Source organism: Lepidochelys kempii, chromosome 2, assembly GCF_965140265.1.
Source record: "Lepidochelys kempii isolate rLepKem1 chromosome 2, rLepKem1.hap2, whole genome shotgun sequence".
Classification (NCBI taxonomy): Eukaryota; Metazoa; Chordata; order Testudines; family Cheloniidae; genus Lepidochelys; species Lepidochelys kempii.
The window spans coordinates 74,531,218-74,555,517 of NC_133257.1; the positions used below are offsets into that span (position 1 = coordinate 74,531,218).

The window sequence follows — 24,300 nt, forward strand, 5'->3', positions numbered from 1 at the left end:
ATATTCAATTTGCAATTCTGGCAAAATGGGATGATTAGAAATAGAATTTCAGCTACGAATTCCCTTGCTTTTGTGGGTTTAAAATAAAAACTTAATATCTGTATACATTAATATGTTCAAACAACAATAAAATTCCTTCCGCCCTACTCTGAAAGTCTGATTCAACTGAAAGTTACACAAGGGATATTCCTGTTCAGGTTGAATGGTCCAAATCCTGCTGGCTTTATTCAAACACACAGTCCCATTGCAGATTACTTAGGTGACTAAAGCCAGCAGGATTTAGCCTGATATTTCCTGGATGCTAACATTTTTCATTCTACTAAAAGACCAACTGCAAAGATGATTAATGAATTTCATTGAAATAAGAGTAGTATAGTGGCATCTCTGAGAACTCTAAACTTTGAGATAAGAATCTGAAGTAGTTACTGAACCTGGGAGGAAGCTGAAATGGACCACTGATATTATCTCATCACTGGGGGCATGAAGAGTGATCAAGGAAGGACCAAGAAGGTATGAAAAAAACAAAGAAGGGGAGAAGCTCTCCAAATACATGTTTGCATTCCATGTATTCCCATTTAAATCTTAAAAAAGTTAAAAATGCACGACTTCTCATTTCAAAAGCAACAAAAACTTAAGTTTGGACCTACCTCTCTTAATTTAATCACTAAATATTTTCCAGGAAAAACAAAAAAAGCCAAAACCCCATCTTGAATAGACAAGGAGGAGGAGGAGTGGATATTACGAACCCTTCTAGCCTACCTCTTTCTTCCAGATATCTACATATTAAATAATAATGTATCGATCTTGACTGACTATAGTGAGAAAATCAGTATTCTCTAAGTACTTTCTTTACTATGAAAGACAATTAAGCAATTCCAAATTTTAGAGTGCATATGACATGGTACAACTAAATCAATGCTGTGCAGTGAGGTTCCTGAATGTCTGGTCATAGTTCTACATTTCAGCATTTGGATTGTTATACAGCATGTGTGAGTTTACCACCTTCTTGATGCTGATGTAATAGCTGTTAATTTCAACTCATAATAATTTTGAATATTTTAAGTTTGTTCTCATCAATGGGAGGAAATGGAATCAAGGTAATCAACAGAAATTTTTCTCATGCAGAACACTAGTTCCACACTACCTATGACATTAGTAAAGAAAACCATTCTCCGAGGAATTGCAGAAAGTAAACAAACTGTTTCCTGGTCAAAAATCTGCATGACATCTTGGTTGCACTAGTTGGTCAACAGCTAAGTAGCTGGAAAAAATAAAACCACTTTTGGCCTCTACCGATCATGAATATTGAAGCAGATTAATTTAATCGGAAAACTTCTTTGATGAGAAAGCAAATGGCTAAAACCTTTATTATAAGAAAAAAAAAATCTGACAATTCTTTCATTTTCTCTTACAACACTTAAATAGGACCTGGAAAAGGAAAACAAACAAATAACCGGTTTCAGAGGAACAGCCGTGTTAGTCTGTATTCGCAAAAAGAAAAGGAGTACTTGTGGCACCTTAGAGACTAACCAATTTATTTGAGCATGCTCAAATAAATTGGTTAGTCTCTAAGGTGCCACAAGTACTCCTTTTCTTTAAACAAATAACCATTAGCTTCTCAACCTAGAAATGATAAATATAAATATATCAAGTACCAACAGTAATTTGTTCAACAAGGAACACCTGTTTGGGAAGGTATGCTTAATACAGACTCCACTCCTGGATGGGAGAAGCTAGGAAAAAAAGGTTATTCAGCAACCTCACTTGGCAGATGTAGAAAACAGAGGGGGTATTCATGATCTATCCAAACGACAAGGAGTTTGATTCGGTTCTCACTTATGCCAGTAAAAAAATCAGAAATAACTCCACTGAAGCCAATGGAATGACAAGGTAAAACAGAGGTAAGAATGGAATAACACCCTGTAGCTATGTTGCAACAAGGGGAAAGGGAAAGTGCACAAAACCTGTATAAAACTAGTACAAAAATAGGAGAAAATACAGCAGCAACATTGAATCTGATTCTACTGCCTGAGCTAAAATATAAATAATAGAATAAAACAATTTAGGCCTCATTGACCAGGGTGAAATTCAGAGCTAACAGATAAAGAGAAAAAAATTGAGGTACACATGCCATTAATGTCTTTCAAAACTAAACACTCAGAAGGTTTGTAGCCTCTGAAATACATATATGTAGATAATTAATAGGAGAACCAAATCAATTATTTCCCCTCTGTAGTTGGTATACTTTTTGCTTAATATCAAAACCATACCCCCTTCTTTGTAATAGGACATGCATTTCAGGGGGTTGCTTTGAGTTTTTTAGAATTCTCTCACTTTTATTGGGGTGAGGGGGCAAGAGACTTTTTCGTTTTCTTCAGTCTGTCGGATGAAACATACAAATTATATGGAAGTACCTCACTACAAAAGATTTAATTATCAAACACTTTTAAAGTGTTTATATTTTTATAACACCTGGTGTGGATGGCTCGGGTGGGACTAGAATGGGAACAAAGTGACTCAGATATCCAAAGGACGGGCTTGAGTTGAGCTCGCCTGCAATTTAAGTTTTTTCTCTTTGGTTTTAACACTTGGAGGTTGTTTGCTTGCTTGCTTGTTTGGTTTCTTTCTTTTCTTTTTTTTTTTACTGCCCTCTATAGTAGTTTTGATTATCAGAAATAACTTCAGGATTCCCCCCCCCAAACAGCAATTTACCACAGCAGAATTTTTTTCAAATGTATGCTACAGGGAGGTAGGCTGGAGATACTGTTCTGAAGAATCTCATGACTCTTATGTGCCCCATTCCAGAGGATAGGGGTCAGGCAGTAATATCTAACTTTCCCTGAGAGAATTTGGTAAGAGATTTGATCTACTTCAGTCCGTAATAGGAGTATTTGATATTAAATTGTAAATTCTGCTTCCCAAGACATATGATACTCAAAAGACCGAGTGGGCATAATTTATCACGCGAATAAGACAAACTGGCTTCGCTATTAATGGGCAAAATGACATTTGCTAGTTGGTATTTCCAGAAGGAAAGGAACATGGGGACCTTATTACTTCTGTCAGAATTAAATAATGAGTAATAAGGATAAGGTAGGTAAGAATTTAGAGAGAAAGATTGGGAGAAATGTAATTTTATTTTTCAAAAGGAGCTCCTTTCTGGCTCTAAAATATCTATTTAGATTATCTGCTGTTTTAGGCACACACCCGTCTTGCAGGGAGAGCTTGAAAAAAATTGTGTTTCTGTCTGAAAATGTTGTACTTATTATCCGCATAAGTAACACCTAAAATGGTTATAACTGAAAAGTGTTAGAGGAAAACGGGTCCTATATTCCAGTTTGCTTAACTGTTCATTTGGCAGAATTTTGCGAGTCATTTATTTCACTTCTTATTTTAGGCACTGACATTGTCCTTGTGCCTTGTTCACATGGGTTTAAGTGCTTTGCTGGATTGAGGCCGCAATGCTCAGCATCTTCCAGTATCAAGCCCCTCTTGTGGTTTCTGAATTTTGGTGCTAAGAAGGTATATTTCCTTGCAACTCTTTCAACTTTGTCCCAAACCCAACCTTAACCGTCCTTGCAGTTCGAAGACCCTCTGTGAGTATTTTTCGTTTTCTACTGCTGGTTGGCATAGGTAGTGGAATTGTTGAAATACAACAAAAGAAGAAGCCAATCCAACTGTATTACTGACATAATTCAGATGGCCTGTTCCCATGGTTTTGCACATCAGCACCCACACGTTTAGATACTCATTTAAACCAACATCTTGAGGATGAATTTTCATTAATACTAAGCCATTAAGGAGTCTGATACATTGTTTCAGAAGATCAGAGTATACAAGACACAGTGCTAACTATGCTTAAGTCAATTCATAACCTTAAAATTTCAATTCTATCTACGCAGCTAAATTATTGCATTAATGGCTTTGGTATGTCCCTTAATGTTGAAGAAAAACGAATCCAGAGATCTGTGAATCAAGTCACTAAGCCTGTTCTATTCAAAACTGGGACAAAGTCTTAAAAGACTATCTGTAATTATGTACCACAACACTGAGACTCTGTTATAACATTCAGTGTTCTGATATTAGATTTATTGATATAATTATGGTGTTACTAAGATGCTTAAAGTTTTAGGCCTCCACTAGTTATGAGTTCTTGTTAATCATGCTCCAAAATCAACTGAAGACTCCCTTCTTTCCCCACACTGTGGAGACACAATGCAGTTGGAGTTTATAGTTATGTATTACATTTGTATGCAATGCTTATTTATTTTCATTTAAAGATTTTATGATGCGAGACCTTTTTCCTGACAAAACGTTTAGCTTTGCTGCATGGATAGACATGAGCAGCTAACGTGGGTAGTGTTTATCATCCATAATTTTAAAACTTTAAATGCAGCATATGATAAAAGATATAAAAACCTATAGAGAGAGTATGATAATCCCAGGGTAAAACATTTCATATTTACCCTATTCTATAGCAGTTTGACATACAGTTTTATGTAATTATTGTACTTTAAATAAGAGATAGGAGAAATTCTTTAGAAGTTTTATAGGTTTTAGAAGTTTACACTATTCGGTTTTTCAAAACCCCAGTCTTAAGAGGAAAGATTCGCCAATTCAGAACAATCAAACAGTAAGATTCCAAGAACATAAAAGTTAGATGGAAGAGACCTAGTAGTATCCCTGCAACACTTTGCAAAACTAAAACCCAGATGTTGCCTCCTCCCCCATATGTGACCTTGGGGAAAAATTGCAGAGAGGAATCAGCCACAGAGTCCAGGAGCAGCTGCAGAAGTAGCCAAAGCAGGGACCTGTGGACATTCAGAGAACTCTCTAGAGTTTTGACTGTCCTGATTGGTCCAACCCTGTCCTATCCCACACTCAGTTTCTTCTCCTCAGCTTCACTCACACCTGCCCGTTACCCTCTTCTTCCCTGTTCTGTCCTTCACCTACCTTCCTTTCAATATCCCCTCTCCCTTCTCTTTCCATGTAGCTTATCCCTTCCTAACTAAGCCCTGGTCTACACTAGGACTTTAGGTCGAATTTAGCAGCGTTAAATCGATGTAAACCTGCACCCGTCCACACAATGAAGCCCTTTATTTCGACTTAAAGGGCTCTTAAAATCAATTTCCTTACTCCACCCCTGACAAGTGGATTAGCGCTTAAATTGACGTTGCAGGCTCGAATTTGGGGTACTGTGGACACAATTCGATGGTATTGGCCTCCGGGAGCTATCCCAGAGTGCTCCATTATGACCGCTCTGGACAGCACTCTCAACTCAGATGCACTGGCCAGGTAGACAGGAAAAGAACCGCGAACTTTTGAATCTCATTTCCTGTTTGGCCAGCGTGGCAAGCTGCAGGTGACCATGCAGAGCTCATCAGCACAGGTGACCATGATGGAGTCCCAGAATCGCAAAAGAGCTCCAGCATGGACCAAACGGGAGGTACGGGATCTGATCGCTGTTTGGGGAGAGGATCCGTGCTATCAGAACTCCGTTCCAGTTTTCGAAATGCCAAAACCTTTGTGAAAATCTCCCAGGGCATGAAGGACAGAGGCCATAACAGGGACCCGAAGCAGTGCCGCGTGAAACTGAAGGAGCTGAGGCAAGCCTACCAGAAAACCAGAGAGGCGAACAGCCGCTCTGGGTCAGAGCCCCAAACATGCCGTTTCTATGATGATCTGCATGCCATTTTAGGGGGTTCAGCCACCACTACCCCAGCCGTGTTGTTTGACTCCTTCAATGGAGATGGAGGCAATACGGAAGCAGGTTTTGGGGACGAAGAAGATGAGGAGGAGGAGGAGGTTGTAGATAGCTCACAGCAAGCAAGCAGAGAAACTGGTTTTCCCGACAGCCAGGAACTGTTTCTCACCCTAGACCTGGAGCCAGTACCCCCCGAACCCACCCAAGGCTGCCTCCTGGACCCAGCAGGCGGAGAAGGGACCTCTGGTGAGTGTACCTTTTAAAATACTATACATGGTTTAAAAGCAAGCATGTGAAAGGATTACTTTGCCCTGGCATTTGCGGTTCTCCTAGATGTAGTCCTAAAGCCTTTGCAAAAGGTTTCTGGGGAGGGCAGCCTTATTGCGTCCTTCATGGTAGGACACTTTACCACTCCAGGCCAGTAACACGTACTCGGGAATCATTGTAGAACAAAGCATTGCAGTGTATGTTTGCTGGCATTCAAACAACATCCGTTCTTTATCTCTCTGTGTTATCCTCAGGAGAGTGAGATATAATTCATGGTCACCTGGTTGAAATAGAGTGCTTTTCTTCAGGGGACACTCAGAGGAGCCCATTCCTGCTGGGCTGTTTGCCTGTGGCTAAACAGAAATGTTCCCCGCTGTTAGCCACAGGGAGGGGGGAAGGTTGAGGGGGTAGTCACGTGGTGGGAGGAGGCAAAATGCGACCTTGTAACGAAAGCACATGTGCTATGTATGTAATGTTAACAGCAAGGTTTACCCTGAAAGAGTGTAGCCACTGTTTTATAAAATATGTCTTTTTAAATACCGCTGTCCCTTTTTTTTTCTCCACCAGCTGCATGTGTTTCAATGATCACAGGATCTTCTCCTTCCCAGAGGCTAGTGAAGCTTAGAAAGAAAAAAAAACGCACTCGCGATGAAATGTTCTCCGAGCTCATGCTGTCCTCCCACACTGACAGAGCACAGACGAATGCGTGGAGGCAAATAATGTCAGAGTGCAGGAAAGCACAAAATGACTGGGAGGAGAGGTGGCGGGCTGAAGAGAGTAAGTGGCGGGCTGAAGACAGGGCTGAAGCTCAAATGTGGCGGCAGCGTGATGAGAGGAGGCAGGATTCAATGCTGAGGCTGCTGCAGGACCAAACCAGTATGCTCCAGTGTATGGTTGAGCTGCAGCAAAGGCAGCTGGAGCACAGACTGCCACTGCAGCCCCTGTGTAACCAACCGCCCTCCTCCCCAAGTTCCATAGCCTCCACACCCAGACGCCCAAGAACGCGGTGGGGGGGCCTCCGGCCAACCAGCCACTCCACCACAGAGGATTGCCCCAAAAAAAGAAGGCTGTCATTCAATAAATTTTAAAGTTGTAAACTTTTAAAGTGCTGTGCTTAAAGTGCTGTGTGGCATTTTCCTTCCCTCCTCGGCTACCTTGGTAGTCATCCCCTTATTTGTGTGATGAATGAATAAAGAATGCATGAATGTGAAGCAACAATGACTTTATTGCCTCTGCAAGCGGTGATTGAAGGGAGGAGGGGCGGGTGGTTAGCTTACAGGGAAGTAGAGTGAACCAAGGGGCGGGGGGTTTCATCAAGGAGAAACAAACAGAACTTTCACACCGTAGCCTGGCCAGTCATGAAACTGGTTTTCAAAGCTTCTCTGATGTGTACCGCACCCTCCTGTGCTCTTCTAACCGCCCTGGTGTCTGGCTGCGCGTAACCAGCAGCCAGGCGATTTGCCTCAACCTCCCACCCCGCCATAAATGTCTCCCCCTTATTCTCACGGATATTGTGGAGCACACAGCAAGCAGTAATAACAGTGGGAATATTGGTTTCGCTGAGGTCTAAGCGAGTCAGTAAACTGCGCCAGCGCGCCTTTAAACGTCCAAATGCACATTCTACCACCATTCTGCACTTGCTCAGCCTGCAGTTGAACAGCTCCTGACTACTGTCCAGGCTGCCTGTGTACGGCTTCATGAGCCATGGCATTAAGGGGTAGACTGGGTCCCCAAGGATACATATAGGCATTTCAACATCCCCAACAGTTATTTTCTGGTCTGGGAATAAAGTCCCTTCCTGCAGCTTTTGAAACAGACCAGAGGTCCTGAAGATGCGAGCATCATGCACCTTTCCCGGCCATCCCACGTTGATGTTGGTGAAACGTCCCTTGTGATCCACCAGAGCTTGCAGCACTATCGAAAAGTACCCCTTGCGGTTTATGTACTCGGCGGCTTGGTGCTCCGGTGCCAAGATAGGGATATGGGTTCCATCTATGGCCCCACCACAGTTAGGGAATCCCATTGCAGCAAAGCCATCCACTATGACCTGCACATTTCCCAGGGTCACTACCCTTGATATCAGCAGATCTTTGATTGCGTGGGCTACTTGCATCACAGCAGCCCCCACAGTAGATTTGCCCACTCAAAATTGATTCCCAACTGACCGGTAGCTGTCTGGCATTGCAAGCTTCCACAGGGCTATCGCCACTCGCTTCTCAACTGTGAGGGCTGCTCTCATCTTGGTATTCATGCGCCTCAGGGCAGGGGAAAGCAAGTCACAAAGTTCCATGAAAGTGCCCTTACGCACGCGAAAGTTTCGCAGCCACTGGGAATCGTCCCAGACCTGCAACACTATGCGGTCCCACCAGTCTGTGCTTGTTTCCCGAGCCCAGAATCGGCGTTCCACAGCATGAACCTGCCCCATTAGCACCATGATGCATGCATTGGCAGGGCTCATGCTTTCACAGAAATCTGTGTCCATGTCCTGATCACTCACGTGACCGCGCTGACGTCGCCTCCTCGCCCGGTATCGCTTTGCCAGGTTCTGGTGCTGCATATACTGCTGGATAATGCGTGTGGTGTTTAATGTACTCCTAATTGCCAAAGTGAGCTGAGCGGCCTCCCTGCTTGCCTTGGTATGGCGTCCGCACAGAAAAAAGGCGCGGAACGATTGTCTGCCGTTGCTCTGACGGAGGGAGGGGCGACTGACGACACGGCTTACAGGGTTGGCTTCAGGGAGCTAAAATCAACAAAGGGGGTGGCTTTACATCAAGGAGTATTTCAGGCAGGACTTCACGGAGGGTTCCAATAAGAAATGGTGCACCTAAGTTATTGTCCTTATTGGAACAAGAAGGTTAGCCTGGCCTCTGATTGATACATGGCTAGATTTACCTTGCTGCACCTTCTCTGTGAGTGACTGCAGTGTGACCTAGAAGAATGAGTCCCCTAGACAGGGGAGTGGGGGAAGCAAATGAGTACAAAACAAATCTGGTCTATTTCTTGTTTTGATCCACTCCATCTATCTTTTACATCTTTGGCTGGCAGCAGACGGTGCAGAAGGACTGCATGCCATCCACATCTCATGGCTGCTCGGCAGAAGATGGTACAGTACGACTGCTAGCAGTCCGTATCGCCTGCCCGCTCACCATAAGACGGTTCAATAGGACTGACTGCAGGACTAAAGAGAATGACCTGGTCAAGTCACTCCAAATTTAGTCCCTGAGCCCATGTCTGCCCAGGCGCTCCCAGCCGACGTGGCCAGGAGCACCTCGGACATGACGATGACAGCTACCAGTCGTACTGTACCGTCTGCTGCCACAAGGCAAGGGGTTGCTGCTACTGTGTAGCAATGCCGTACCGCGTCTGCCAGCACCCAGGAGACATAGGGTGACGGTTACCTGAGCGGGCTCCATGCTTGCCGTGCCATGGCGTCTGCACAGGTAACTCAGGAAAAAAGGCGCGAAATGATTGTCTGCCCTTGCTTTCACGGAGGGAGGGAGGGAACGGGGGCCTGATGATATGTACCCAGAACCACCCGCGACAATGTTTTAGCCCCATCAGGCATTGGGATCTCAACCCAGAATTCCAATGGGCAGCGGAGACTGCGGGAACTGTGGGATAGCTACCCACAGTGCAACGCTCCGGAAGTCGACTCTAGCCTCGGTACTGTGGAAGCGCTCCGCCGAGTTAATGCACTTAATGCACTTAGAGCATTTTCTGTGGGGACACACACACTCGAATATATAAAACCGATTTCTATAAATTCGACCTTATTCCGTAGTGTAGACATACCCTAAATCAATCTCTCTCTCACACACACACTCACAAACTCTCACACACAAAATCATGGAATTAACATGAAATTTGTTGCCATCATATTGTTCACTCTGCTTAGGTTATACCCCTTCTTCCACCCTGTTCGTCTATTTAGACTGCAAGCTCTTTGGGGCAGGACCAGACTGTTACTCTGTGCCAGACACAATGGGACCCCATTCTTGACTGTCCCTTGGGTACTACTGTAATAAACTTGACCATTATTATTAACAGGTTGTCTAATGAAAAGTTTTGCAAACTGTAAATTCCAATCCCACCCACCACCCCCCCACGAAAGGTTGCAAAGGAGAAGATATGTGGGGTTGAAGGGTTGCCCCAGAGATAATAAAAAAAAGGTGACATTTTACAAAATTCTAATTCTCGTTAATTAAAAAATGAATATAAAACGTAAGTCCAATAGAAGTGTGCCTCTTTAAGGCCATCATATTTTTGTAACGTGTGAAGCCCAATTAGTGATCCAGCACAGTTTAGTACAGTGTGGGGGCTTAGCAGGCTACTACAGCTCCTGCTAATAAAATGGTATTAAGCCTATGCCCGTGCAGGTGCTCTTATATTTACCTTCTGTAAAATAGTATAAATCCTATTATAATGTTATTTATGACAAAGTCATGAAATGGGATTACCAGAAGCATCTTCTATAATCACTAAGGCCTGAGGACCTTGCTGAGACTCACAGAACCTCACTGCATGCATCATTCATTCAGTGTTCCAGCTCAGTTGGCTCTGAGGGCATGGCTCCACTTGCAGATGTAGAGCACTTTGAGTTAAACCAGCCTTCGGAGAGCACAGCAGGGTAAGCGCTGCAGTCTGTCCACACTGATAGCCGCAGGCGCACTGGTGCGGCCACATTTGTGGCACTTGCAGCGGCATTGGGAGTGGTGCATTATGGGCAGCTATCCCACAGAGCATCTCTTCCCATTCTGGCGCTGTGGCTTGTGGGAAGGGGGCAGAGGGTGCAGGGCATTCTGGGTCTGTCTCAATGCCCCGTGATGCATCGGTTCACATCCCAGCAATCCCTGTGCTTCCATCCACCTTTGGCACCATCTTTCAACTTTTTTTGTACTGCACACTCTGTTTTCCCTTTCATTCTGCGGGAATGGAGCCCGAACTGCTGAGGAGTATACTGACGAGTCTCACTAGCATGTCACATTTGGCAGTCGAGTTATTCCTTATGATCCAAAGTGACAGTGAGGACTCCAACGACATCAACTTGCGTAACGCATATGACACGAGTTTGCTTGTGGCATTCACGGACATGCTCACTACTGTTGAACACCGCTTTTGTGCTTGGGAAACAAGCACTGAGTGGTGGGATCACATCGTCATGCAAGTCTGGGATGAAGACCTTCATCCATTTCTGAGAAGGACATTGGAAGTTATTCTGATTATGGTTCAGGAAGATAAATGAAAACACAAACATACAACATATACCAGGTGCTGTTTTAGAGTGATTCTGTACCACAGTATATTCTGAAGATCTGGCTCTTCAAGTCATTGTTACACTTAGAAACAAACATCTATTATGAATAGATGAACCTGAGGGCTTTTTTTAAAGAAGAGAAAACTTGAAGCCTTGAAAAATACGGTTTAAGAAATTATAGAGCTTAAAGAAAAGTGAAAACAGTGCATCTGTTGAACAACAATCTTATGTGCCACATTAGTGATGTGGCCAAGGAAGTCCAAGGCCAATTGCTTTAAAAATTTAGGCTAAATGACTACTTTACAACTCAGCCTTATGATTCAACCAATATTTCTGGGGCTGCACCACTTCGTATTTATGGCTATTGTATATTCTGATTGTTCTATTGAAAAAGACTTGTGGCACCTTATAGACTAAGAGACAAACTGGAGCATAAGCTTCCGTGGGTGAATACCCACTTCGTCAGATGCTTATGCTCCAACACTATCCACGTTAGCTGCTCATGTCTATAAGGACTCTTTGCCGCTTTTACAGATCCAGACTAACATGGCTACCCCTCTGATACTTGAAAGAGACTTATTCATTTGTAAAGCTGTGCCAGGACAGAAAATAGGAGAATGTTTATTCAAGATATTTCAAGAAGCTGGCAAAGACTTCCACATTCAATGGGAGTCGTGTATTGCCATCTGAATAGATGGTGCCAAGTCAACGGCTGGTAAGAATATATGCGTGGTCAAACAGATGCCTAACCCTGCACCTAATACTTTGCAATTTCACTCCCTTATATACCACCAAGCTCTTGTTGCTAAAAATGTCTTTAAAACTGTGGCACAACACAAAAGCTAGAAGCAGAAGTGAGTAGACTCTTCAAATTAAGAGCAGAAGTGCATATTTTCCGGAAACGTTAAAGGCATCGGCAAAAGAAAATTACTGAGGATTCATTTTGGGCAGCAAAGTTTACCAAGTTTACTTTCTGATTCTCTTTTTTATAACTGTATTTGTTATGATATGGCTACGGTTATTAAATTTTGCCTCCCTATGGTTAAAATAAGAAATTTTGGGGGAGGGGTCCAAGAAAACATGTCTTTGTCTGGAAGGGAAATAGGGAAACCCTGATTTAATCCATCTCCTTGCCAGTACAGAATTGCACAAACAAAGAGGCGTACCCTGCAAAACTCCCATTTATATGAAGAGCTTGATAAGTCCAGGGGCATGAATAATTGCATGCACAAATCTCTTTGCACAAATGTATACTTAACTGTACAACACCTCACTACACTACACTCCCCACCAACTCCATCAAGGGGACATGACTTAACCCTAAAATTGTCTCTCCACAATGAACCTGAAGAAATGCATTACATTACCAAAAAAAATGATATAGCAATGCTGTTTAGACAACACAACTCAAGGAAATAACTTTTTTTTTAAATGTAAATACAAAAAAAGATGAGATGCATCCTGATAATTCTGCATGCTTTACATACATATCACTCACATTAATCGAAACTGGTTTTTTAGTGGTTAAACTACTGCAGGAATTTTGGCACAAACTCTTTTTACAAATTAACCATCATTTTACACATCCCAAATGTGTTTTTCAGAATTATTAATGGAGAAATAAAAGTCACAACTTTGTAATAATCCTGTGTTAAATCTGAATTTGTTCATCTTGTTTTTCCTTCAGGACTGGACAAAATAGGCTATGGTATTTTGTGCAGTGCCAGGTCTTGGCTCCATCAGTTGCTCATTAAATAAAATCTGGAATGTAGAATTGAATTGAATGCACATGGGAATGCATGTGAAGCTGCCCATATATCATTGATAGCTCTGTTACTAACGCAGAGTTTATCCAAGACTATGCATTTTTATATGACATGAACAAAGCTGTTTGCCATTCTCTGTTTTGACGTCAGTGGACAACTTCCCACTAACAGTATCTGTCACAGCAGAATGCTTGGAATTTCCTCACTTGTACGTGCTGGAAAGTTTTGAGTACAGAGCTTTTATTTTAATAGAATGGTACACATTATTAAATTTTAAGATTTAGAGCATCTTTTCTGCAGGATTATTAAATAAGAAATTTTCATTGTGACAAAATGTTTTTCTCCCTCAATAAACAGATTGAGACTGTACTGTATATTTAAGCATGAATAACATTTACACAGTACCATGATACCATATTTTAATGAGACATATCAGTTAAAACTGTGGACGTAACTACTTTCTTCCTCTTACCCCAAGACCTTAAGAGGACAAAATTAAAACAGCTTCTTTGACAATTTAGTACAGATATTTAAAAGCTGACCTTTTTTTTTCTTGCACCTAAGATTGTGGGCACAGTTACATACAAATTCAATTAATATATTGTGGATATCTAAATACCACAGTCAAATATTTAGCTGTCTAACTGAAATGAACTGTGCCCACAAACACAGAAGCAAGAAAGAGATGTCAAGCTCGGAAAAGAGACAACTAAGAGGAGATATGATAGAGGTCTATAAAATCATGACTGGTGTGGAGAAAGTAAATAAGGAAGTGCTATTTATTCCTTCTCATAACACAAGAACTAGAGGTCATCAAATGAAATTAATAGGCAGCAGGTTTAAAACAAACAAAAGGAAGTGTTTCTTCATACAACGCATAGTCAACCTGTGGAACTCTTTGACAGAGGATGTTGTGAAGGCCAAGACTGTAACAGGGTTCAAAAAATAACTAGATAAATTCATGGAGGACAGGTCCATCAATGGCTATTATCCAGGATGGACAAGGGTGGTATCCCTAGCCTCTGTTTGCCAGAAGCTGGGAATGGGCGAGAGGGGATAGATCACTTGATGATTACCTGTTCTGTTCATTCCTTCTCAGGAACCTGGCACTGGCCACTGTTGGAAGACAGGATTTGGATTAGCTGGACCTTTGGTCTGACCCAGTATGGCCATTCTTGCACGTTCTTATGCTATAGCTGGTGTTAAATAACAGTATAAAAAGTCATGCCCTTTATATGTATTGGGGTTCTCCTCTTATATACCCTTCCTTTCTTATTAACATTGAAATGTCCCATGTTGAACTGATTCCCACTAGAACTCAGCAATATAACTTAACAATACATGGTACTTCCTCCAGCCAGGATCTCAGCAGACTGCTTCCACTCTACTCATAGCTTCTACTGGCCTGGAAGCATACAATTAGGTTTGAGACACCCAGTTTGGGAGAGATTATATAATGCCAGTAGATCACTGAGCCAGCATCTAACTATTCCAAGCAGATAAATATAAAAACAATGGTTGTTGGAGACTGCCCTTTCACATTAAAGTAATTTTTTTTTAAAAAATCACTACCAAAGGCCCAGGCTATTGCCTCACAGACAGATCCTTTACTGGGACATCCCCAACCTCTCCAACTCAACTGAAACCTGGACTGATAACTATAGAATTTTGTAACAAAGATCATATCATTTTAATCTTCTACATAGCTATAAGCACTGCTAGAATGAAGCGGAATGTCTTGGCTAATCATCGCTCTTAAGTACTGTACAAGTATCAGGGGGTAGCTATGTTAGTCTGTATCCACAAAACCAACAAGGAGTTCGGTGGCACCTTAAAGACTAACAGATTTATTTGGGCATAAGCCATCATGGGCTAGAACCCACTTCATCAGATGCATGGAGTGAAGATTACAGATGCAGGCATTATTATACTGACACATGAAGAGAAGGGAGCTACCTCACAAGTGGAGAACCAGTGTTGACAGGGCCATTCGATCAGGGTGGCTGTAGTCCACTCCCAAAAATAGATGAGGAGGTGTCAATTCCAGGAGAGGCAAAGCTGCTTTTGTAATGAGCCAGCCACTCCCAGTCCCAAATTAATGGTGTTAAATTTGTGAATGAATTTTAGTTCTGCTGTTTCTCTTTGAAGTCTGTTTCTGAAGTTTTTTTCTTCAAGTATAGCTACATTTAAATCTGTTATAGAATGTCCAGGAAGACTGAAGTGTTCTCCTACTAGTTTTTGTATGTCACCATTCCTGATGTCCAATTTGTGTCCATGTATTCTTTTGCATAGGGACTATCTGGTTTGGCCAATGTACATGGCAGAGTGGCATTGCTGGCACATGATGGCATATATAACATTAGTAGATGTGTAGGTGAATGAGCCTCTGATGGTGTGGCTGATGTGGTTGGGTCCTCTGATAGTGTCGCTAGAGTAGATATGGGGCAGAGTAGGCAACAAGGTTTGCTACAGGGATTGGTTCCTGGGTAAGGGATTGGTTTCTGTGGTGTGGTGTGTAGTTGCTGGTGAGTACTGTAGAGTTACTGTCCCACATCTGGATGGTTATGTCTCAAAACTCCTATATTCCACAAAACCTTGTCTTTCATTTTCTACAGACCTCTGAACTCCCCATTCCACATGCCTGCAACAAGCATGGCTGTCTCATCTTCTCAGGTCCTCTCAGAGGTCCAGAGAGGCCCATTGCATTTCCAGCTTTTGAAGCTCCCTAGACATAATTTAAAAAAAGAAAAAAAAAGAGACATGAAAACAAAATAAGGCACCAAAAAAGAGTGAGACAATTTGAATATTTTTAATTTAACAAATGCTTTTCTAGCCTTTTTCTGTGCAAATGCACTAATTATTGATGAAAAATCTAGCTTTCATGCAATGTCACAGCTGATATTAAGCATGGCGAGCCCATTCAAACACTCTTGTCCCATAGTTGAACAGTGATAGTTCTTCACCTGCCTCAACACATTGAAAGTGCGTTCACGTGAAGCCACTGATGCAGGCAAACTGACAAAAATACGCAGTGCAATTGTGATATTAGAAAACACGCCAGAGAGTCCAGGTTCGAGTATTTCTTGAAGCAATTCCTTTGGCTTGCAATCCAATTTAAAGTTCGTGGAATATATTCATTTGAGGAAGATGACCTCATCACGGAGATCTTTTGAGATTTCTTTGTTGTACTGTTGCTGAAATTGTTCAGCTGCAGAAAGTAGATCTTCATTATTCAATCTGTTGCACTGCCAAAGAAACCCAAAAAGGGTACAAATTAGCCACAGTGACTCATATTGATGTGTAAGACCTAACTGAAGAGAGTCAGTGATGACAAGGAAGACATTGACCCTATAATGCTGCTCGGCATCGGATTCAGTAGGTAAGTTGCGACTGATGGAGAACTCAGATGAAATGCCAATATTCTGTGCTACTAATTTGGACTCAGCCAGGATCACATCCCATTGTTCACAAATCGGTTCAATGTCATTGATAAGACTTTCAATGTTATCCCTCTCAACATCAAGTGTAGCACTGCATGCTTCGATTACCAGATTAGTTTGGTGGATCATTGTAAGTAGCTTCATCCAGAAAGATTACATCAGAATGCATTCAAATTTGGACATGTGCTTCTGAATAGACTGAAGTTCAGTTCAAGCCTATGCAGTGAGATTGAGAGATTCAGGTTCATTTAAAGCCTTTCTCACTGAATTCAAATGCTGCGCAACTGGTTGAACACCATCAATCCATGCAGACCATCTAGTTTCGGACATCCCATGCAGTGAAACAGGAAGATATTGCTTCAGATTTTCCCACCTTTGTGGACTGCTACTGAAGAGACTGTACATTTGCGAACAGTTCCAAAGTACGTAATTGCCTCCTTGCATGATTCAGCACCGACAACACCTACAAGGTTTAGTGTGTGGTTTCCACAGCTGGAGAAAATACAGTTTGAATTATGCTCAAGCAGAACTGCTTTGTACTTCCCATAAAACCAAGCTGCAAAACTTATCAAATGTCAAAACATTGACAAGTGTCTAAATTTGAGGCCCCCTTTGAGCTTGAGGTCCAGGTCAAATGGCACTCCTACCCCCCTCGCCCCCGCCTCCCCCTGCAATTGGTCCTGCATCTTCTCATCGCCGTCCACTCCACTCTTCTCAACCTCTCCTCACACATCCTATTGCTCTCTTCTCTTGAAAGTGTAGCATTTCCACATAGGGTGACTTCTTGTCCTGTAATTTACAGGGATATCCTCTCTTGCATGCATTATTTTCTACGATACATCAGTTTGGAGGTTAAAAAACTGAATTTGTTCATTTCCTTGAAAATAATTGGATCAAGTGACAATGACTGCTATAGAGAGATCTTTCATCTGAAATTTGCATTTGCAGAGGTCTATTGCTTCAACCGGCTGTGACAATTAGATGATCTGAGGAACAGGTAGAATCTACAGAATGTTTTCTTGAAGTCAAAGATCTTTAACCCACAAGTCCTTCTTAACTCTGTTCTGATATTATCTGGCCTACCTATGCATAAGCCTAATATAACTATATTATTTATCAGTCTGGCTAAAAAGGATTTGAATTATTTTGATCTTTTACATCTTGGATGAAAGGACACAAATAATACCGATGACTATATGTTTAGTTTTTTTATGATATATTTGCATGGCTGTACAGATAGCAGGTTTATGCCATAGTTTTTTTTCTTTTTCATCTATAGAATCCAAACCAAAACATGCTAAGAATCTCCTCTGAGGTGTGACAACTGATTTATCTTTGCATTTTTTAAAATGGGTAAATCCTTAGTATTACTCTCTCAAAATGGATATGAAAGAGAAGCCACATTTGCTACAGATAGCTTTCTGAAGTCACGTTCAAACTACAAACTTTTGCTGATGCAAGTTGTGTTGGCACGAAGCCGCTTGCTGCAGTTAGTATATCACTTGTGCACATTGATGCATACTTGGTGCCTTGCATTAGTACTCTGCATACTCAGCAGGAGTGCTTGTGTCAATGCAGAGTGCAGTGCACCATGAGTAGGTATCCCAGCATGGCGCTTACCACCATCCAGCACACTGTCTTTTGGGAAATTTTGGCAATGCCTGGTAGGGCAAAAACAAGTTATGGGGGAGTGACTGGGAGCACGGGGTCAAGTTCCCATTATGTAACTTTCTCCACGCCGTAATGCACTCTCTAGCCCACAATTTTCATACCTATTTGGAAAATCCCCGATACCCATATGGGACTCACTGCTGTCTGCCATCTGTGACAGAAGCTTGGAGCCTGCACAGCTCTGCACAATTGTCATGAGTACTGCAAGCAAAGGACACATGATCCTCCAGTATCTGCAGAGCCACAAGAGCAGCCCCTGGGAACATGACAATTTCCAGGAGGTCAGACAGAACAAACTGAGAACCAATTCAAGACTGTTCGTAGCATTTGTGGAGCAGCTGCAACCGGTGGAGTGCTTGTTTCTCTCAGCCTGAAAAATGAGCACTAACTGGTAAGATTGCATGATAATGCAGGTTTGCCATGACAAGCAGGGGCTGCAGAACTTTTGGATATGAAAGGACACATTTCTGGATCTGTGTGCCAAGCCAGCCCCAGCCCTCCAGAGCATGGACACCAAAATGGGAGCTGCACTGATGGTGGAAAAGCAGGTGGTGATTGCAATGTGGAAACTTGCAACACCAGATTGCTACCAGTCAATGCAAAATCATTTTGGAAAATCTACCGTGGGGCTATTGTCATGCAAGTGTGTAGGGCCATTAATCGTCTCCTGCTACACAGGAGTGAGACTCCAGGCAATGTGCAGGACATAATGGATGGATTTGCAGATATGGCATTCCCAAACTGAGGTGAAGCAATAGATGCCAACAATGATCCTGAGGGACCAAGCCTACCCCTTGCTCATGAAGCCATACATCAGCCACCTCCACAGCACAAAGGAAAGATTCAACTACCGACTCAGCAGGTGCAGAATGATAGAGGTTTTGGTAGATTGAAGGGGTGCTGGTGTTGTGTACTGACAAGACTGGATCTCAGTGAGAAAAATATCCCAATGGTTATAGCTGCCAGCTGTGTCCTTAATAATATCTGTGAAGCAATGAGGGAAAAGTTGCTGCTAGGGTGGATGGCAGAGGTGGAGTGGTTGTCTGCTGAGTTTGAACAGTCAGATACAAAGGCTGTCAGAAGAGCTCAACACAGAAGTATACAGTGCAGGGAGGCTTTGAAAGAGCACTAACAGTGAGCCACAATAATGTGTTGTGGTATACCATGCTCTACCTTATCATGCAGTTTGGGGGACCTTTGGGAATTATGTGGTGCTTGGTACACATGTAAGAATAACATCGACAACACATCTATTATTTTTGTATTGCTTGCTGCACATTTATGATTATATATACTATGTTTGTCACTGATCCTGTGAGTTGTCAAAGTGTACAATCTTGTGTACAATCACAAGTAAGTAGATACTTTCAATACCGCCACCCATTTTGCTTAAAAAAGGGGAAGGCACATTCATGCGCATTTCAGCTACACGTATGTCAACCGTGGCTCTCATAGGTCAATGTATGTTAAGCTGTGGTTCTCCTTGACATCCCCTGGTGTGGAGTGGTAAGAGTAGGGATGCGGTCCGTGATGCTATGGGAAATGTTGGCCGGGGGTTGTAGGGAGATGCTATACTGCTGTTCTCCATGGACTGCAAAGGAGGTGAACTCGGGATTATTGAATCTGTGGGTCCACAAGAGTCTGAAGCCTCTGTGTTTGCTGCTGCAAAAGCCCCATTACGTCCTGGTGCATCTCCCTCTCTGACTCCTGGGCCTGTCTTCTATCCTTCTCCATAAATCTGCAATATTTGTCCTCCAGGCTCTCCGTTCGTGGTCTGATGCAGCACTGGCTTGCAGGATTCTAATTGAAAATGTCATTCCAAGTCCTCTTCTTTCTCTTGCTTAGCTAGCTCAGGCATTCCGCAGGTGTGGAGGGGGAACCCCTTAAGGCCGCTACAGATAAACACACAGAGGTAGCAGTGTCAGTGCAGTCACAATGGAAAGTGAAAGTTATGATTCAAAACTCCCTTCCCTTGCTCCCCTGAAGTTGTAAAGAAGAGAGGCTTACTGACACTTCTGCTTCGGAGTGCTTGTGCACAGTAACACTCACAGCACCAACCATGGTGAATATGGCGTGCCAGGGGTGAGAGATATGCTCAGTTGCATAAAACAAAGAGTATAGAGCAATAGCACTGAATACTGCCACCATTTTCCACAGCAGTAGTGATTTTAGCTGATATCTCACTCCTGATGGTAACAAAGACGCAAAAGGCACAGCTTCATCTGATGTCCCAAAGCTGCCAGGGTCCATATGCTGCTAGCCTGTGTACTGTAATGGTACCTGCCAAAGTGGCATTGGAAAGTGTCCTGAGGCAGAAGAAGAAATAAGGCTGCCATTCCTAAAAACCTTCGAGAGAGGACTGCAGAGTGCCTCCAAAGTTTTGTCAAGCTCTCAGGAGGGCTTAAGGGACATCCCTGTGTACATAAACAAATTGTTCCAGATGACCCCCTGCCTAACTGTACAGGAAAATGAAAAGCAGATAATGACTCTACCTCAAAGAATTTAAAGAATAACTAGCCAAAGACAAAAAAAAATTATTACTTTTTGAAAGTACATCAGAAGCAGGAAGCCTGCTAAACAACCAGTGGGGCCAATGGACAACTGAGATGCTAAAGGAACACTCAAGAACGATAAGGCCACTACAGAGAAACTAAATTAATTCTTTGCAATGGTCTTCACGGCTGAGGATGTGAGGGAGATTCCCAAACCTGAGCTTTTTTTAGGTGACAAATCTGAGGAATTGTCCCAGATTGAGATGTCATTAGAAGAGGTTTTGGAACAAACTGATAAATTAAATGGTAATAAGTCACCAGGACCAGATGGTATTCACCCAAGAGTTCTGAAGGAACTCAAACGAGAAATTGCAGAACTATTAACTGTAGTTTGTAACCTATCATTTAAATCAGCTTCTGTACAAAATGACCGGAGGATAGCTAATGTGACACAAATTTTGAAAAAGGGCTCCAGAGGTGATCCCGGCAATTACAGGCCAGTAAACCTGACTTCAGTACCAGGTAAACTGGTTGAAACTACAGTAAAGAACAAAATTGTCAGACACATAGATGAACATAATTTGTTGGGGGAAGAGTCAACATGGTTTTTGTAAAGGAAAATCATGCCTCACCAATCTATTAGAATTCTTTGAGGGGGTCAACAAGCATGTGGACAAGGGGGATCCAGTGAATATAGTGTACTTAGATTTTCAGAAAGCCTTTGACAAGGTCCCTCACCAAAGGCTCTTAAGCAAAGGAAGCAGTCATAGGATAAGAGGGAAGGTCTTCTCATGGATTGGTAACCGGTTAAAAGATAGGAAACAAAGGGTAGGAATAAATGGTCAGTTTTCTGAATGGAGAGAGGTAAATAGTGGTGTCCCCCAGGAGTCTGTACTGGGATCAGTCCTATTCAACATATCCATAAATTATCTGGAAAAAGGGGTAAACAGTGAGGTGCCAAAATTTGCAAATGATACAAAACTACTCAAGATAGTTAGGTCCCAGGCAGACTGCGAAGAGCTACAAAAGGATCTCACAAAACTGGGTGACTGGGCAACAAAATGGCAGATGTAATTCAGTGTTGATAAATGCAAAGTAATGCACACTGGAAAGCATAATCCCAACTATACATTTAAAATGATGGGTCTACATTAGTTGTTACCACTCAAAAAAGAGAACTGAGTCATTGTGGAGAACTGAGTCTATGAAAACATCCAATCAATGTGCAGCAGCAGTCAAAAAAGCAAACAGAATGTTGTGAATCATTAAGAAAGGGATAGATAAGACAGAAAATATTATATTGCATCTATATAAATCCATGGTATGCCCACATCTTGAATACTGCGGGCAGATGTGGTCGTCCCATCTCAAAAAAGATATATTGGAATTGGAAAAGGTTCAGAAAAGGGCATTAAAAATTATTAGGGGTATGGATCGGCTTCCATATGAGGAGAGATTAATAAGATTGGGACTTTTCAGCTTGGAAAAGACATGACTAAGGGGGAGACATGATAGAGGTCTATAAAATTATGACTGGTGTGGAGAAAGTAAATAAGGAGGTGTTATTTACTCCTTCTCCTAATACAAGAACTAGGAGTCACCAATGAAATTAATATGCAGCAGGTTTAGAACAAACAAAAGGAAATATTTCTTCACACAACAGTCAACCTGTGGAACTCCTTGCCAGAGGATGTTGTGAAGGCCAAGACTATAACAGGATTCAAAAAACAACTAGATAAGTTCATGGAGGACAGGTCCATCTATGGGCAAGGATGGTGTCCCTAGCTTCTGTTTGCCAGAAACTGGGAATGGGTGACAGGGAATGGATCATTTGATTATCTGTTCTGTTCATTCCCTCTGGGGCACCTGGCATTGGCCACTGTCAGAAGACAGAATACTGGGCTAGACAGACCTTTGGTCTGATCCAGTATGGCCATTCTTATGTTCTCTCTTTGTTCTACAGCTAACTCTTATAGTACGAGTAAATAAATGAAAAGTCGATAGCTGTGTCCTGCTAAATTGGGGATGCCATCACGGTAATAGGAAACTAACACACTTACCCAAGGCTCCTTTGCCTGCATTGGGCTTGCCCATGCTCGACTGCCAGAACTGACTGAACTGTGGTGGATGCTCAAACGGGTCCTAGCTCACATGTGCCCCATTCTCTTCCTCCTATTCAGCCTCGCTGTTTACACCAGGGGCCTGTGACTGCCTCCTCAGAGGTATCCATGGTGGTGTGCAAGGTGGTGGTGGGGTCTCCGCCAATTGTGGCATGCAGCTCTTAGTAAAAGCAGCAGGTCTGCGGCTCAACAGTGGATCAACTGTTGGCCTCCCTGGCGTTCTAGTATACCTGTCTCAGTTCCTTTGTTTTCACACAGCACGGCTGCTGATCCTCATCATAGTCCTTCTCCTGCAGCCCCCCATGCAATTTGCTCGTATATGTTCACATTTCTATGGCTGGTCCGTAGCTGTGCTTGTACAGCCTCTTCTCCCCACAGGCCCAGGAGATCCAGTAGCTCCTGTCTACTCCAAGACGATGTGTGTCTGGATTGTGTAGCCAGCACGGTCAGCTGGACAGTTGCACATAACTGTGGAGAGCTGCTTGGTGTGCTTGCCAATCTGGACAATTAGGAAAAATCATCTGAATAATCTGCAGGGCTTTAAAGGGGGAGAGGTCTTCCGGTTTGTGTAAACCCTGGATTGTGGAGTTCACAACTGTGACCAGAGTGGTCAGTTTCAGGCATTGTGGAAGAGGTGCTAGAGGACTGTTCGTGTCAACATCGGTAACAGAGCATCTACATCTGCGCTGTGTCAACCTCAGTAAATTGACCATGACTCAATGCCACTTGGGGGGTGGTGGTGTCACTATGTCGGCATAACTGAGAGTTTATATCAGTGGGAGATAAATGTAGGCATACACACATGCACAACTAGGTCTACGCAAGGTGGCTTATGGGGACTTAACTTTGTAGTATAGACCAGGCCTGAGAATAGATGGAAAAAATCATTCTATTTTTAAGGACAGTATTTTTAAGGTTTCTTTTTAAGTCAATATAACAGGAGACAATATATAACAATATAAAACAGGCTGTTTTAACAAAATATATTGGGGATAAAAATGCTTTTCAGAAGGCTGCAGCTGTTTCAGTTTCTCCTTAAGGTAGCTTCAATTTTCCTAACTGCATGATCTTGAAAAGTAATCACCTACAGATGGTAAGATCATATCTTTGGCTTTGAGGCTACTGCCATATCTACTTTAGAAATAGTCACCATGCTGGCTTTGGAACTTTTGTAGAATTTTATCTGCTGGTTGAGCCTCCTTTCCCTTATCAGGATTCTCACACTGCTATTATAATATCTTCAAAGGAAGAATGTAAAGACAGTGCTCACTCCCTTTTTGATAGTGGGGATTTGCCTGTTGATTTCTTCTCCTCCTCTTTGTCTGGTTGAATATCTATTATATTGATAATGTTTTTAAATGTACACATTGTATCAAAGGGCTCTGAAGGAAAACACTCTCTCTTGTTGATCCTGGTCTGACTGATCAACCTCTGATTCAGAGAACTTGCCTTTATCAGTGGAACACGTAAGGGAACTGAAGTTTTGCAAAACATATTTCTTCCTTATTTTTTTTATGATTTAAAAAAAAAAAGTTTATGAGTAACAGCAGAATGCAAATGATAGAGTTCTTTTCCAGTTAGACAGC

At 42.4% G+C, this 24,300-nt stretch overlaps 2 protein-coding genes across 7 annotated transcripts in view; one reads left to right on the forward strand and one right to left on the reverse strand.

Annotated features, from left to right (window-relative positions):
* The window catches only part of SPIDR (scaffold protein involved in DNA repair), a 340,912-nt gene that overhangs the window by 177,074 nt on the left and 139,538 nt on the right, over window positions 1-24,300 (reverse strand). The gene's annotated exons all lie outside the window — the stretch shown is intronic.
* On the forward strand, window positions 5,431-7,059 carry LOC140907929 (uncharacterized). Its single transcript, XM_073335023.1, has 2 exons — window positions 5,431-5,950; window positions 6,539-7,059. Exons 1-2 carry the CDS (start codon window positions 5,431-5,433, stop codon window positions 7,057-7,059), a joined length of 1,041 nt encoding a protein of 346 aa, XP_073191124.1.

Coding starts and splice junctions, on each gene's coding strand:
- LOC140907929 (XM_073335023.1), top strand. CDS start 5,431: ATGGACCAAACGGGAGGTACGGGATCTGATCGCTGTTTGGGGAGAGGA. Junction 5,951..6,538: donor AGGCGGAGAAGGGACCTCTG/GTGAGTGTACCT, acceptor TTTCTCCACCAG/CTGCATGTGTTTCAATGATC.